The following is a 16,436-nucleotide window of genomic DNA, read 5'->3' as shown; positions in this document are numbered from 1 at the left end:
AAATCAACACATTTACCCTCTAATCCAACAAAACCATGAAGCTTTCTCTCACAAGTAAAAGTACACACAAGATCAGCAGCACATTCTTCTTCTTCTTCTTCTTCTTTTAACTGGCCTGACAGGTCTGCACACCTCCCCATCATTTGCCTCTTTCATAAGGTAAACAACACCTCCAGGTATACTCTGAATACATGACAGTCTGAAACTATACAAAGCAGCCACAGCGCCATACATCACATCTATATGGTGTAACAGTGGCGCCGACTCGTGCAACCAGTGCAACATGGACTTCCCACATGGCGTCCATTTTTATTGATTTGCAGTGCACTCTGCATCTGGACAAGTGATTGTCCTTGAGATCTTGGTCAAAGTCATTCTTTATCATTTTCCTTGGTGACACAGAGATCTTTGAATTTGCATTTCCCAGGCATCACGTCGTCATTTGCTCTCTCTTGTTACTCCCTTGAATCTCCCGTCAACGGCAGACAGACTCCATGTTTGTTCAGTGTAGGCCTCGTCCACGTACATCAAGCAATGCAGGGCATGAAACAGTAGGTGGCGTCGTAACAAACAAACAATCAACTTCACTTCTTTCTTGTACAAAATTCAAGCACTTTCAATGACCCATGTCTATTTAGGGGTGGACTTTCATGGCAATCTTTCAAGGATTTCAAGGACATGTGGGAACTCTGGTTATTTTACACTGCCACATTTTCCTCCTCACTTGCACATGCACTGCGTCATAGCATGCTACTGCTATAATCAATTAGCAATTATGTTATTAGCACATTTTAACAAGTGTTAATTTTTATTAACACTTTTATCTGCAGCTGTGCACGAGTGGAGACTCTTGTTACGACATGATACGCTTTGAACACGACAAACTTGGTGTTCAAATGGTAGCGTTGTGAGAATGCGGTCGCTAAGCAACGGCAACGTGGACGCCAGGGGCCTCCTCGTTCTTCTTTTTTTATCCTTTGCATTTTTTTTTTGCATTGAAAAGTTCACAGCACAAGGACACTGAGCACTTCCCGCTCTTATGGAGGAGGCTCAAACGGACTCGCCGAGTAACACCGTGCACACGACCCCATGTGTAGGCAACACTTGTCTGGCTGGAGACAGTTTTCATTTTTAAAATGCAACATATTAGTTAGAGTTGTTCCGATTCCGATACCAGTATCGGAAATGCCTCCGATACTGCCGAAAATGTGGGCATCGGTATCGGCGAGTACTGGAGTCCATGCACCGATCCGATACCACGTAATGTATTAGAGCTCCGTTAGCTCTGACGCGGTTCTTCTTCGCCGCTCTTGAAACAGTTGCGCTGTGCTGTTTTAGAGATGTGAAGAAGAACTGATCACCCGACACCTGTAGACAAGGAGCTAACGTTAGCTCATCATGTCGGCGGTTTGGCAGTATTTACCAGTTAGCTCCATTGGCGTTGTTAGCTGCGCTAGCTCCGTTAGCGCGCCTACAGTCAAACTGGAGCGGCCCATTTATTAAACGAAAAGAGCAGCGCTACAACTAACCAGCGTACTTGTGTCCTGCGTATGTATGCCTTTTTTTTTTTTAAGTTTAGCGTTACTTCAGAGACTCATTTTATCTGGAGTCATGTAAAAAAAGATGTCACACGCGTCCTTTCCCGGTCAATCGTCATGGAAACATGAAGCTCTGCCAGTGCTGCGGTGTTTGGACCAGAGTCAAAACAAACGTACAAGCTGAAAAACGAAATAACATATCACTTGTAAAAATAAATGGTGTCCATTTGCTGTATTTGTTCATGTTTTACAGAGGGCTTAACCTGAGCCAAACCTTACCACCAATGATAATCATATCACAGTCATGCAGGCATAGTATGATATTTTTTTTTTTATAACACACTGGTATCGGTATCGGTACTCTGTATCGGCCGATACCCACAGCACAAGTATCGGAATCGGTATCGGGAGGGAAAAAATGGTATCGGAACATCTCTAATATTAGTGTGTATGTGGGCAGATAACTCAGGTTGGTACATTTGGTTTGTGTTTGTGTTCACGTGAGGACATTTTGGCTGGACCTCGCATTCTGTTACCCCTCAAAAGAGCTTTTTAAGACCTGGTTTTAGGGTTAGGGTTAGAATAGGGTGTAGGTTAGGATTAGGGTTAGGCGTGTAGTTGTAGCAGTTAAGGTTCAGGTAAGGGAATTAGGTTAGGGAATGCATTATGTCAACGAGTGTTCTCACTAAGAATGTGTGTGTGTGTGTGTGTGTGTGTACAATGAGATCACTCATCTCCCTCTGACTAAAGTAACCAGTAAAACCTGAAAGACCAGGACTCAGGATTTCATCTCTCTCTCTAAGTTGTGAGGTTGTGTGTGTGTGTGTGTGTTTTGTGCACAAGAATCAGAGGCCTCGTGTAACTACCCCGGTTGTGCTGAAGGTGTTGTGTTACCATACAGACAGAGTAACTAGCGAACCACTTAAACACTGCAACCCGCCCCCTCGCCATTGTGCCGTATTTTAAGTAATTTAAGTTGCAGCCACGTGTGTTCGTCCATGCTTCACTGTTTTAATGCATGAACATACCCACGAGCCCTTGCCACTGTCGCTGTGGGAGAAGAAGCCGCTCACACCTGCTATTAACATTAATATCCTGAATGACCTGATGAAAAGTTGACAACAGTAAGTATCTTAGGGGACGCAGCTAATGATGCTAATGACTAATCGTTGCAGCCCTGAATCACAAAACACATTTTCATTTTAATCCCAGTAAATAAACGGTCAAACATAACATGGTCCACATGTGGTCGAATCTCTGGGGCCAGATGTTCAAACCAGGACAAACTGATACGGTTGCCTTTCTAGGCCACAACTGACAAACAAAGCTAAATGACTTTGTTTGTTTGTTAGATAGATTTCAGATGTCATCAGGGTTTGTGTTTACAGTCTGGCCAATCACATAACTGCTCTGTTGTAGTAAATCCAAGTGTATTGTTTAGCCGTCAACACCCTGCCCTGTTTTTGGGACAGGGTTTGGCAAACTTGTTTGTTTTTCATTTTTTCTCAAACAAAAGAACAAGTTTAGCAAAATCTGCATATGTTTTTTTCTTAAACCATATTGGCTTAACACGATTCTCCAAATCCTCGATTCACGATTTGGTTCCTTGTCTTTTTTTCCCTCTTTTAGTGCAGAGGGTCGTCCATTTTCAGACTTAGACTTGGAAGAGAAGCCATAGAGAGTCAAGTCACTCTCTGTTGCTTTGAAGGTCCAGCAATCTGTTGTTAAGGCCACTGAATCTGACCTCTGACCCCAATAACATTATCATATCATGGAAGGAAAGGAAACACCTTTGTAGTAAGATGTGAGCTTGCTTTTCTTTTGGTTTGTGGAACTTTTAGGATCACTGATCAACATTTTATGACATTTTATGGACCAAACAACTCGTCGAGAAGATCATCGACAAATTCATATAATTATGAAAGTAATCATTAGTTACAACCCTACCTGTAAGCCTATTTGGGCTGGGCATACATTCTCTATGCCCATCAACAAATTCATAAATACAATATACTGTCCTGTAGCACCAATTAAATACAACTTAACAGGCTCACGTTCCCTTGACTCCACCCCCCTCTCCTCTGGGTGTGTCTGAGAATCTGGTCTGTTTCTCCCCACACCTTCCAACCGTTTGTTTTACTGCAACAACACACCTTTGAATGTGTGTGTGAGTGTTTGACAGGTTCAGCCCCCCCCCCCCTCCCCGGGATTAAAGCCAGCCTGTGTAATCCACAGACACTGGACTGCTGACAGCCCCCATCGAGCGAGACCGACGTCTGCGTTCATCACAGAACGGACAGACGCACAGAGGATTACTCGACTCTGACACTGAGCTTATGATACAAATAAGGGTGTCACATTTTTTTTGGGCAATACCGCGGTTTACGCTGTCTTTGTCACACCCACCACAGGTTTACTCATGACCACAAAGAGGAAGCAAAAGAATGTGGAACGCGCTCTCTAGGGAGACGAGTGCAGCGCCCAAACACAGACGATCATCACAGTCATTTAGAAACCGGCCAATATTTGAAATTCACCATGTTGGGAAATGATTAAAAATGACGCATTTATGCTCTCAGAGACTATGTCAGTTACACACAAATGCACTGTTGTATCATCATTTTATTTTCCTTGTAACCAAATCTAAGCCACGCAAGAGTGAACAAATGTTATCTGGAGTCAGATAATATCGGTTATACAAGATTTTCTGTTGCAGTCTGTCCTGGGTCATAAATAACACATTATAAAACAGAAGCTGCGGGCCGTACAAGATCTGACCGAGGGCCATGATTGGCCCGCGGGCCGGACTTTGGACATGCCTGTTTGAGACCTTTCTAACCATGAAGCATTTGTGCCATTTCAAGCTATTTCAAAGACAAAATAAGGCAAAAAAAACAGCCCATAGAGTCATGAAGTTAATTATTTTGTTATCATTTAACTGTTAATATTTTACCAGATGGATGGAGAAGGGGAAAAAACATAATCAGCATAAATAGAGTGTCAGGCTGTCGTGTCAGCTGCTGACGGCTCAGTGCACGGGTTCATTTGCCGCCGGCACCTGTGGCACCGTGAGTCTTCTCCACTCAGCGACTGAAGCTTGAATGTCAGTGATTTCTCATGCAGCTAAATCTCTGCGATTGATTGATTTCACTGCGCTCAGCTGCCACTGTCTGTGTGTGTGTGTGTGTGTGTGTGTGTGTGTATTAACCATCATTGTAATTAAGGAGAACAAGCACCGAGTGCATTTCCAGGTCTCGACCTTGAGATGAGACTGTTTTTGTTGCTATTCTTCATGTAATTTGTACAATTATCTTCTGTGTCTTTCATGTCAGGCTGAAATAATGACTCCAGGTTGTTTTCTCTCTCCTTTCAGCTTCTTAAATGTGAATAAGTTGTGGTTTCTTTTCTACAAATAACAAACACGTCGATACATAAACTTAAGCGTTTGAGATTTTCATAAACTAATCCCACAGTTTGTGTGGTCACAACAAACTCATTTGAATAAACAATAACACTGTAAAAAGACTGGTGACAGTGAAACGGGTGAAAAAGTAAAAATGCTGAATGCAAACAGAAAAGACTAGCGGCAGACTTTGGCCGCTCTCCTGTGACACCTTGGCCCAAATCAATTGCACCGCTCCAGCATATGCTCATCTCCGTCCACGCTCTCCGTCTACTTCCTTCACCACTTCACTCTCTCTCTCTCTCTCTTTTGCAGGTGTTACCGTGGCGATGAGGGGAGGGAGCCACCTGAGGCCTGCACCTGAGCACTAATTGCCACGCCGGCAGTCTCTATGGTAGCAAAGATAAACAATGTCCTGGGTAATACATCACCACGGGGATGAACACAGAGCAGCTCAGATGAGTTGTAAAAAAAAAAAGAAGAAGAAGAAGCATTTCCCCTGAAAAAGGCTCGTTGAGGAACAGTGGAGTCGAGCGAGTGGACGATACACTGATCGCGGTCTTATTTCATGTGATCGAAGGTGCACATACTACATCATGAAACCTTTCAACATCATGAAAATCATCTAATCTGAGAGAGAATCACACTTTTGCACCTTTGTGTGGACTACTGATACTGATACTGATACTGATACTGATTATACATATACAGTATCTGTATCAGTCTGATTATGGATGAGCCGATTAATCCGAAACTGGTCAAAAATCAGTGGATCGGATATTGGGAAAAAACTCAATCCAACTACAATCCAAACATCTGTCACAGTTGGAGAATGATGTTCTTCAAACCATCCCCAGGTCTGATACTAAATCCAAATGTCAAATCCGATGTAATCTACGGCTACAAATAACGATTATTTCAATGAATCTGTCGATTATTTTCTGGATTGATCGTTTGGTCCATAAATTGTCAGAAAATGTTGATATTTTTTTTTCAATGATGATTCTCAAATGTCTTGTTTTGTCCACGAACCAACATGATTAAGTTTTAATAATTTCTTTATTATATGAAGCAAAGAAAATATTCACATTTAAGAAGCTGAATTCTTTAACAAAGACTCTGAATTTCAACCATCTATGTCTCTTGCTACCGATTCTTCATGTTAAAAGAGAGTTTTCCTTTCTCTCCACTGATGCAGAGTACTTAACTATTGGGTTTCTCTGCTCTTGATTATGTTGTAAAGGTTTCGGCCTTGAGATCATTTTATTGAGATTTTATTGAATCGCTACTCCACCAACAGCAACTATGCGGAAAAGCAAACTAAAAAACACTCTTAAAGTTAAGACAATAAATGACATCACTGTCTGTTTGTACTCATCTGCAGGGACCGAGTATTTTAACAACCCTGCAGATGAAACACGGCACGGAGGAAAGGATCGGATCTTTATTGTCATTATACAATCATGATTGAGAGGTCAGAGGTTGACAGAAGAGACCAACTTGACCTCTCACATTCAGTGAAGGCTCACACTCGTCTACAGCAACAAAAGCCTTTAATAAATAACCACCTTTTACAACCTCAGTGTGTTGCTGAAAAATGAATTGCACCAACATATGGCTGCTCGACAGGTGTTAATGTTAACACAGCACTGGACCCTTCCTCACCCTCACCCTCCTCCACCTCCTCTTCCTCCTCCTTCCTGTGCCCTCTGAGGAAAGACAATGACATCATTGAGTAAAGAAAAATCCATGCAGAGTGTGCATTCCAGTCCGACACCCACCATGATGACCTCCACGAGACCCCGTGGTTCTCAAACTGTGGTACGTGTGCCAACAGTGGTACGCCAGCTTCCTCTGGCGGTACTTGGAGTACAATCAGAAATGCTGCTGTACTGTATAAACCAGGGCGCGCGATCGGAGTGAAGTGGATCGGGAATAAATCTGCCTCCTGTATCTTAACATCGGCGTTACTACGAGAGCTCGATATCTGTCTCAGACCTGTTTATGTTTGAGAAACCTTTTGATAACTTCTTCCCCTTTTTCTCCAAGAGTTCACAAAGTCTACTCCACTATCAGCTCCATATGTTCCCATTCACACTATCGCCGTTGTTCACTCATTCATTCATTCCAAAACATGTGTGTAAGTCACTCATTTAAACAATACGCGTACTATCCTCCAGAGTTCATGACTGCGCAGCTACATTGTTCTTATGGCGTACACACACACACACACACACACACACACACACACACGTATACAAAGTGTCTCTGTTGGACTCACGTACATTCCAAGTGCAAGCAGAGGAAAGAGAGACACAGAGACACAGAGACACAGAGACACAGAGACACAGAGACACAACACCAGCGATGGCGTTGGACGGGATGTTTCCACATTCTGTCAACAGGTGGATGGAGCACGCAGGTTTGTCCAAACTCCAGGTGAACAAAAAGTTCCGCCGCCGCGATGTGGGTTCGTTTTCTTTACTAAAACAAAAATGCACACACAAAACTGTCTTTCTATCACGACACTGGTGCGTGTTTGTCTTCACAGTGCCATGAAAAACTTTTCACGTCCCTATGTCCATCAATAAATATCAAAAAACTGAATTTCCTTCAAGATTCAAGATGTTATTTGTGCACACACAGACCGTTCAAGCACGTGTGTGAGTACATTTAAAGTAGTTTAGCTGCAACTAACGATTCTTTTCAAAATCCTTCACTCTCTCCATTATTTTCTCCATTATTCAAACACTTGTTTGCTCCATAAAATGTCAGAAAATGCTGGAAAATGTTGATTGGCGTTTCCAAAACGTGGAAATGATGGTGTTCTCATGATTAAAACATGATTTTTTTCATGATTTTGCTCCAGATAACTAAGAAATCATTCAAACCGGAATCATTTTGGTTTGTGGACAAAAACAAGACATTCCAGAACATCATCATCTCCAGGTTTGACAAACCCAGACCAAGAGATTACTCGATTAATCGAGAAAATAATCGACAGATTCATCGATGATGAAAAATATCCATTCTTTTCTCGATTAATCGAGCACTTGTTTGGTCCATAAAATGTTGAAAAATGTTGAAAAGGAATAATCGATGATGAAAATAGTTGCTGGTTAATTTAGTCGTCGAGTCATAATTGCAGCCCTACTTTTAAGGCAATAATAATAATAAGACGAGGAAGTGTGTTTAAAAATCTGCAGACTCACCAACAGATGTCAATAAAGATAAAACGTTGTTTTATGCGAGTGATTCAACAGTGCACGACATTTAAGAACTTCAGCGTAGAATAAGCTGTGCGTTTCTATTGTAATTTTAGTGTTAATCTTTAACCCAGTATTGTTTCATAACCCATTCAATTAACCGTTGAGAAATATGCTTGGAATTTGCATCCTTGCTTTGAGTGACTCTAGTTATTTCAGGGCATCTCTTAAACCTAAACATGAACTAAATATGGTTCCAGTTTCCTTTTTCAGGATTTAAAAAGATCATTGGTTCCATCCCTAACAATGACCTATGACACACTGTAATGAATGTGACTCAGTAGTTGAAGTTGGCATTTGTTTGCCCTTCATGCTTCGCTAATTCAAAGCGCCTCCTCTGTTTGATTAGAAACCTGCTCCCAAACACACACACACACAGCATTTAAGCCCTCACACACACACACACACACACACACACACACACACACTCCTTTCTTACTCTTCTCTGTGGTATCACCATGACATGGTCTCCACATGTAAGGAAATACAGCTCAGCAATTATATTTTATGTAAACATTAATATTCCTACTGACCAAACAACCAAGCAGAACTAGTATGGAAAACTGAAATATCGAATCGAGACATGGTGAACCGGAATCTAATCGATTCAGTAAATCAGCAGTGATACCCAGCCCTAGACTATTTTTCTTTTTTTGGACCAGTGAGACTGAGGCATAAGCGTTAATAACGTAAATTAATAAATGTTAATTCAAACTTATTTGGCAGCTTGGTGAAAAAGCAGGTCAAACAAGCCACTACAACAGACCTGGGCATGATACGGCCCTATTAGTAATTAGAAAGTGCACGTAAATAAGTTGACATCATGCATGCTTTTAATTTGAAGCCGACTTTTTCACTCAATTTACGAACATACGTGTTCATTCATTCATTCATTCATTCGCGTGGGTAAGAGGGGCGTCACGATTCTGCGAATCCTTGGTTCCACTGGATTTTCGGGTCACGATTTCTTGGTTTTATGTCATGATAACTTATTTATTAACTTTTTCCTTCCCATTTGGAATGTCTACATGACGTCATGAGTGATATAATGTCCATCATTTCTTTGCAGTGTACCGCACTGACGCCTTATTGTCAAATTTAAAACTATTTATTAACAATATGAATGTAACAATACTCCAGACATCCAGGGTTTCCCACCACCAAATCAGCAGTTGCCATGGTTACTATTAGGTTTGCGGGAGGAGGTGACATTTTGTTCACCATTGTTTTTGGGGCATTTTTGAGTGTATAAGCTAATACGATGTTGTTGTTTTTACTAACCCTTCTTGAATTATGACAAAATGTATTGTTAACGCTTGTGAAAACGATACAATTCACCGCTAGATAAAATTAAAACATTGAGCAGAATTGACCTTAACCTACTTAGTTAGATCAGGTGACTGGAGAAATTGAAAAGTAAAAGCGGGCATTGTTTCTTCAAACCTGGAGCGCAGAGCATACAGAGGCACTATTTCATCCAAGACTGGAATGTCCTGGTCAATCAGACAAAAAAACAAAAAAAAACTATACGTCTCCTGTCTCATGATTGTCACTTTTGGCCAGAGACTCACTGGTCCAGGAGGTGGACTTGTTATTTCCTCACCAACGATTGACGGTATTGTTCCTCCGCAAAAAATCACATGAGGATGGTATCTTAATGACACATTCTCAACTTGTTTCCTATCACCACTGTTTCCTCTCAAGGTTTTCCACACACAGCCTGAGCTGGACAAACGTATGAGACACAGTAGCCTCAGTGCTGAAAACAGGGATGGAACAATATACGCTTTTAAGTTTATCATATATACATATATATATATATATATATATACATACATATATAAGTTTATCATATATATATATACACATATACATAGATATAAGTTTATCATATATATATATACGCATATATATATCTATATATATAGATAGATAGATATATGTATACCGTGACGACGTAGCGTGCCGTTGTAGTGAGATTGTAGTGAGATAACTCACTACAAAGGTTATTTTGGTGCTATTCCTAATGGAAACGCAATAAAAATTCCTACCATACCATACCGTACCAAACCAACCCGTTCCACTCGGTGGCTAAAGAGGCAACTTTTGTGTCCCGAGCAGTTGTTGTTTGTTGACTGTAGTAAAGACACAGCAGTGGCAAGACGCCAATTAGCACAATGATACTTTTCTTTAGAGCTGGTGTCGTATCACAATAAACACCCTGATGTGTAGACATAAAGTGAATGCTATTCTCTGCAAGTGTTTTGAATATGCAGCTCATTTTCACTGCTACATTTTTTTTTAAAAAACAACAACGACCTCACCCCCAGTGGAAAAGAGAACATCGATGTGAAAGCAAGACTTTTAGGAACCACTGTTCTTAAGAGCGAATCTGCTTCCTGTTTACACCAACAAACACATGCTCAGTGTACACGAGTGATCGCATTAACATACACTTTTCAGATGTGATGAGTATGGAAACAGATTATTTGGATGGGGGTCATTTTTGTTTGAAAATGCACTTAAAAAGCACTAGTGTGGACGAAGCCTACCAAGTGAACACACAACCATGTAAATGTCAATGTTGTTGGAAGAGATTTATGCAAAATCCTTTGCTTTCTGTCTCCACACGGGCCAAGAGAGAGAGAGAGGGCATTGCAGTGTGGGTGTCCATTTTCCCAACAACAGGTGAAGGAAATCCTGTTTGTATTAAAATTCACATTAGTGCCCTCCACACACACACACATGCTTACAGGGACAAGATAAACCAGTTTTCTGTCGGTAGTTTCACAACACACACCTTGAATCATTCATTAACAATACCACCCCCCCCCCCCCCCCCCCCCCCAACACACACACACCCTATCAGTTGTGTACCCTTCGCACCTCCACCTCCCTTATAATCAATACAGTCCAGTAGAAAAAAAAAGAGGATCAAAAGAAAGAACAGGAGGAGGAGGAGGGAGCTCCGTCTCTCTCTCAGTATCTCACAGGCACCGCCCAGTAAAGTCAGGTGAGAGACAAATATTCACCTGTTACACACTATCAGCTTCTCAAACCACCATTGGAGGTAAAGCCACTGTATCTGATGTCACAATATAAACGCATTCAAACCTGTTTACCCTACATACAAGAGGGCAGGTGCGAGCATGACTCAGTGTGAGGGGTGTATTCACCTCCTCAGTCTCACACTGAAAAGCTCCTCAAACCCCGATGCGTTTGAGGAGCGTTTGACATTCAAACACACGTGGAAAATTACATGTGGGCCAAACAGGCTCAAAGTTTCCAGAGAGGAGATGGGATTGTCCACATTAGGCTTTAGACAGGATTATCTTGACTGAAGTAAATGCAATACGTAATATTATGGTTTTAATTATGAAAATCTGCCATAAACTGCTATCAAATGGCTCTCAAACACAATTGAAGTCACTTTTCCTGACATTTTGGTCACAGGAAAGGTTACGTTTCTTACAATTACCTCACCTTTTTTGTTTTGGTAGTGCTCTAAATGCCAATATAAGTGATGTTTTAAATAGCATTATAGTTTTGAAAGTATGTGTATGTAACCAGAGACATTACTTATATGTGCCCAAAATAAAGATGTAAACTTTCAGAAAATGCTTACGCCGATGAACTGAAACCACAAAAAAAATCTATATAAACCATAAACATTTTTACAATGGTATAAAAACAAAAACTGCACATGTTACATAAAACATAATGTTAGCTAGAGAGCAGCACACTCATGCAATCTATATATAATTCCCATTTGCGATTACCTCATGAAATGGCCTAACATAAGTGCTTTTTATGAATATCTATCAGCTTTTAATTTGAAATGTGTGTTTACACTTACAATAACATGTGCATAACGTCTCCAGGAAATATTAGCTGTTAGAAAAATGGTAGTAAAATATTCCCTATAGATATAATGTATGGAAAACACTGGTCTACATAATAGGGAGGTCACTGTTACGTTAAAGGAGCCACAACCTTCCCCTGAGGCCCTTGTTTCTTTACCTCTGAGGCCCGAGGGGGGAAACTAAGCTGGGTATATATTTTAAGTTTAAAATAATAGCAATAACAATAATAAAGTTTTCTTAAAAAAAAAAATCAATAAAAAAGTAGACAGTGTGAGTTCCGGTGTGTTAAATGTGTGAATAAACAGGTTTTCCTTCTGTGCACCTGTCGCTGGGAGGCTCAGGTCAGTGATGTCAGTGATGTCAGCCTGCCTAGGTGTGGGTCAGATACGCACCTGTGCCTCGTCGGTGCGGCTGTTCGTGTCCAACTCCCCGATGTAGTACTGCTCCATCCACCGCCGGGCGTTCTCCGAGTGTCTGTGCGGGGGTCCCTCCATCTCCTGGCTTACGTCCTTGCCCGACCGGCGAAGTAGGAGCGCCTCCCCGCCCGGGTGCATCCGCAGGAAGGCGGTCACATCGTACACCCTGGTCCCCAGCAGCACCCAGCAGGAGTCCTTGGTGCAGTGGCGGGCCACCTCCCTCTCCGTGAAGCAGCGGGGGGACGTGGACGGAGACATCCTGGCGAGCGGATGGAGTTGCGGAGCGTCCACCCGAAGTGAAAAGTGAAGACAGGGAGGGGACGCAGAAAGAGAGTGACCTCCTCGGGGGGCCGTGGACCTGACTGTTGTGTAGAATGCAGAGCTCCGCCGGTGACACCCAGCTGCTGTAAAACTCTGGGGACTTCAGCGGAGGACAGCGACTGAGGGGCGGGGTCAGTGAGGCGTTCAAACGCGCCGGCACAACAGCTCACAAATGTCCCAAAACACGTAAAAGCCTAATAAAAAAAACATCCATATTGGGTTAGTTTCATCTTTAAAACATATATCCCACGTTTTTAAAACATCACTTACGCCACAAAGTTGGAAAAGAAGAAGGAAGAATCACGCACGAGTTCCGTGAACGCATCACGAAGAAGCACCTGTAGCTGTTGACTCACGGCGACAGTGAAGGCATCTCTCAAGTTACAAACATCATAATAATAATAATAATAATTATATAATTATTTTATTGTAAATTAAAAAAAAATACAGTTTAATTTAAAAACATAAAATGTGTTCGGTCAAACGGAGCAGGCCACAGGAAGACATTCGTGTCGTCCGTCATCACTTCCTGATCAATAATGTTTCTATATATCGTCTCCGAAACGTAGACTTTTCACGTGGGGACACATTTTTAACACGTAATGCGTTGATAATGTTCGGTTAAATGCACGTTTAAGTGGCCTCCAAACACAGGGCGTGTGTTTGCACAATCTTTATCTTCATCGAACAGCCGTTGACAGCTGCGGCGTTCACGTGCTTTCGGAAATACCAACACTGAACGCTCACCTGGCACCAGGTGCAAAAAGGTAAACAAAGAAAACCGATAGTACGTGATAATATCTCGCGATGTTTGACGCAAATACATCACACATGTACAAATAATGAAAGCTACCCTGCTGCATTTTATTTATTTATTTTTTTAAATATTTGAATTTTCACCTAAATACTTTCTTTTTAACTTACAGAGATGACTTTGCCTTGCAATCGAAACATTGTTTGGGATAAAAAAAATAATAATAATAAAGAGATTAAAATGCACAGAGACTGGTATTTGAAAGTTAATTTGACAATATCAAGAAAAACAGTGACATGGACTGCAGCTATGAAAACAGCGCGACCCTGAGGTGAATATGCAATCTGCCATAAAAGAGTAGTTTTTATGCAGTCATGTAGATAGCAGGGCCGGCCCAAGCCTTTATGGGGCCCTAAGCTGAATTTGAATGGCGGGGGGAGATATGTAACACAATAAATAGCATAACTTATAATGCCACTCCTTTTTTTTTAACCCTAATAGGTGGCCTGGTATTAATTTAAAGTATTAGTACTTTTACTTTTAAGTATTAGTCTTAACACCATGGCGGTCAAAAACAACAACAGCAACATTGCTGCATGTATACACCTGAGCCCCTAGGTGGCAGCACAGCAACACACAACACACACAGAGCAAATGACACTTTAAATCAGAACATTACACTCAAAACAAATCTGCCAAGGCCACTCAGTTTCCCACAGTGTTGATACACTCACATAACCTACATTCTCAGATCATTTAAATCAAAATCGGTCCTTTACTTTTTGCATTACACAGACTCAAATAACAATTGTTTTAAAAGAGCTTGTTATTCATCAAAACACACTTAAAACAAAAATTTCATCAATATTTTGTACACATGTGGCCATGTGACTGGTTACAGCTTCTCGTGTGTCCCCAAACTTTTTTCCTGATGACGTTTTAGCACCAAAACAAAGCAGATTCATTGCAACGTATTATTTTATTTCTATATTCAGACATGAAAAGTTATTAAATCCTAGGCGAAATCTCTAAATAAATGTGCAAAACTGCATTTTTGTACAGGAGACTCACATTAAAACTGCAGATTTATGTAGAAAACAGCAGGGGGCAGTAAAGGACCAGCATGTGCACACAGTAACTGAGCGATGAGGTGTTGACAGAGAGTGTTTGTGAAACATGAAGTGAAACAAGATCACAAAATCTCACCTCTCTCGTGAAACACTGAGTCGACATAGTGAAGAAACATCATGAACACATTTTAAGCCCACCTAATAAAATCTACACTGTTTTCTGAATCTTTTAGCATTTTTGTAATATTGTGTTCTCTTAAATGTAGCAGTGTTTGGCACTCCAGGGCCACCGTATATTTTGTGTACTTCTATATTACACGACAACACTGAAATCCACAGTGTTTGAGAACACGTTGACTTGTTGCATGTGCGTGTGAATAATGAGTTATATGTGTTACCATCTAGTGTTTCTGTGTAGAATAGAAAAGCACATGAGAGCGAGCGTGTGTCCACTCACCCGGTGCCGTTTCCCATCACTGATGTGTAATATTGTACTGATTGACGATATATATGTAACGCATGAGTGAGTCGCATTGTTGGAGCTCATCACCCTACACCGCGTGACGCAGGCCTCCCTCCTCGCCTTCAAGGCCTTTTGTTGTATCTGTTTTATATCTGCTGTATTTTTTCTGCCCTTTCTTTCACATTTTGTCATCTCTCTCCTCTTTCCTGTCATCCCACCACCCCCATCTGCCTTTTCTCCTCTTTTTCACTCTGCTTCCCCAGTGTTTTCTCCCCCTCATTTACATCTGTTTCTAAAAATAACCTGCGAGCAAAAGACTGCGTGTCAGTGTGTGAAACCTGAAGCTACATGCAACTCTGTGTGTACGTGTATTTGTTGTGTCTTTATGACCTTTTCTCACATAAACAATGACGTTGTCAGGACCACTAGTCCCCAATGGAGACCAAAAACATGGTCCTAATGAGGCAGAATCCTTATTTTTGAGGAAGTTTAGGATCAGACATTACCTGATACCCCCCCCCCCCCCAGTCAATTCCATGCAAACCTTTCACTTATTATCAAATTTTATTTACAGATTCATTTTGTGAAAATATTATCACAAATATGGTTATTGCGATATATAGAGATTAAATTTAACCTCACCCCTTTTGAACAGCCCCTAATGACCAGACTGTCTAAATGTATGGAAGTCAATGCATTACTATTTTAAAATGTATATACAGAGGCTATAAGAATATGTGTGCAATACAGAGTCGTCTTATATCCTTTTTTTCGTCACAGTTAAAAGTTCTCTTGGCTCGTTTTTATGAACAAAAGTAAAATAAACTTTTTTGGTCTATTTTGTGACTTCTGCACAACTACTACTACTACTACTACTACTCCCATTTTTAAATATGCAATCTAAAATGAATCATAACTTTGACTTAACAACACACAAGAAGACAGAATAACGCGTTGTGTTAAGCCTGAAGGACTTAACACCTCCAGGATGTCCATATAAGGAGTTGTGTATTATTGCCACGGCATTTTAACCCAGGGTAAGAAAGAAAAAGAAAAAGGAAAAGAAAAAAGATAAGTGCACATGTCAAGTTATTGGTTATACATATACATATATATATATATATATATATATATATATATACATACATAGACAGACGTCCAGTCTCTCAGAATCACTGTCTTTGCAACAAGTGAAAGGAAACAGAAAGACAGAGAAAAGCCAGAGCAGTCCAGTATACTCTGTTTTTCTTGCTTACTGTGTATCTGTACATCACTGGGAACTCATCAAAGAGTTACCAGTTTTAACAGTTTGAATTTAGAAAAGGAGAGAACTGTGAGAAAA

General features: G+C 40.9%; 1 protein-coding gene across 1 annotated transcript in view; it reads right to left on the bottom strand.

Moving 5' to 3' along the window:
- The window catches only part of fa2h (fatty acid 2-hydroxylase), a 31,828-nt gene extending 18,846 nt beyond the window's left edge, over nucleotides 1-12,982 (bottom strand). Inside the window, exon 1 of the mRNA XM_058646626.1 lies at nucleotides 12,463-12,982. Within this exon, the coding sequence (XP_058502609.1) occupies nucleotides 12,463-12,744 (282 nt within the window). The 5' untranslated portion in view covers nucleotides 12,745-12,982. The remainder of the gene's footprint in view (nucleotides 1-12,462) is intronic.
- Nucleotides 12,983-16,436: the final 3,454 nt, after the last annotated feature.

This window comes from Solea solea, chromosome 12 (assembly GCF_958295425.1).
Source record: "Solea solea chromosome 12, fSolSol10.1, whole genome shotgun sequence".
NCBI classification, from domain to species: domain Eukaryota; kingdom Metazoa; phylum Chordata; class Actinopteri; order Pleuronectiformes; family Soleidae; genus Solea; species Solea solea.
This window is presented reverse-complemented; position numbering and strand designations above follow the sequence as displayed.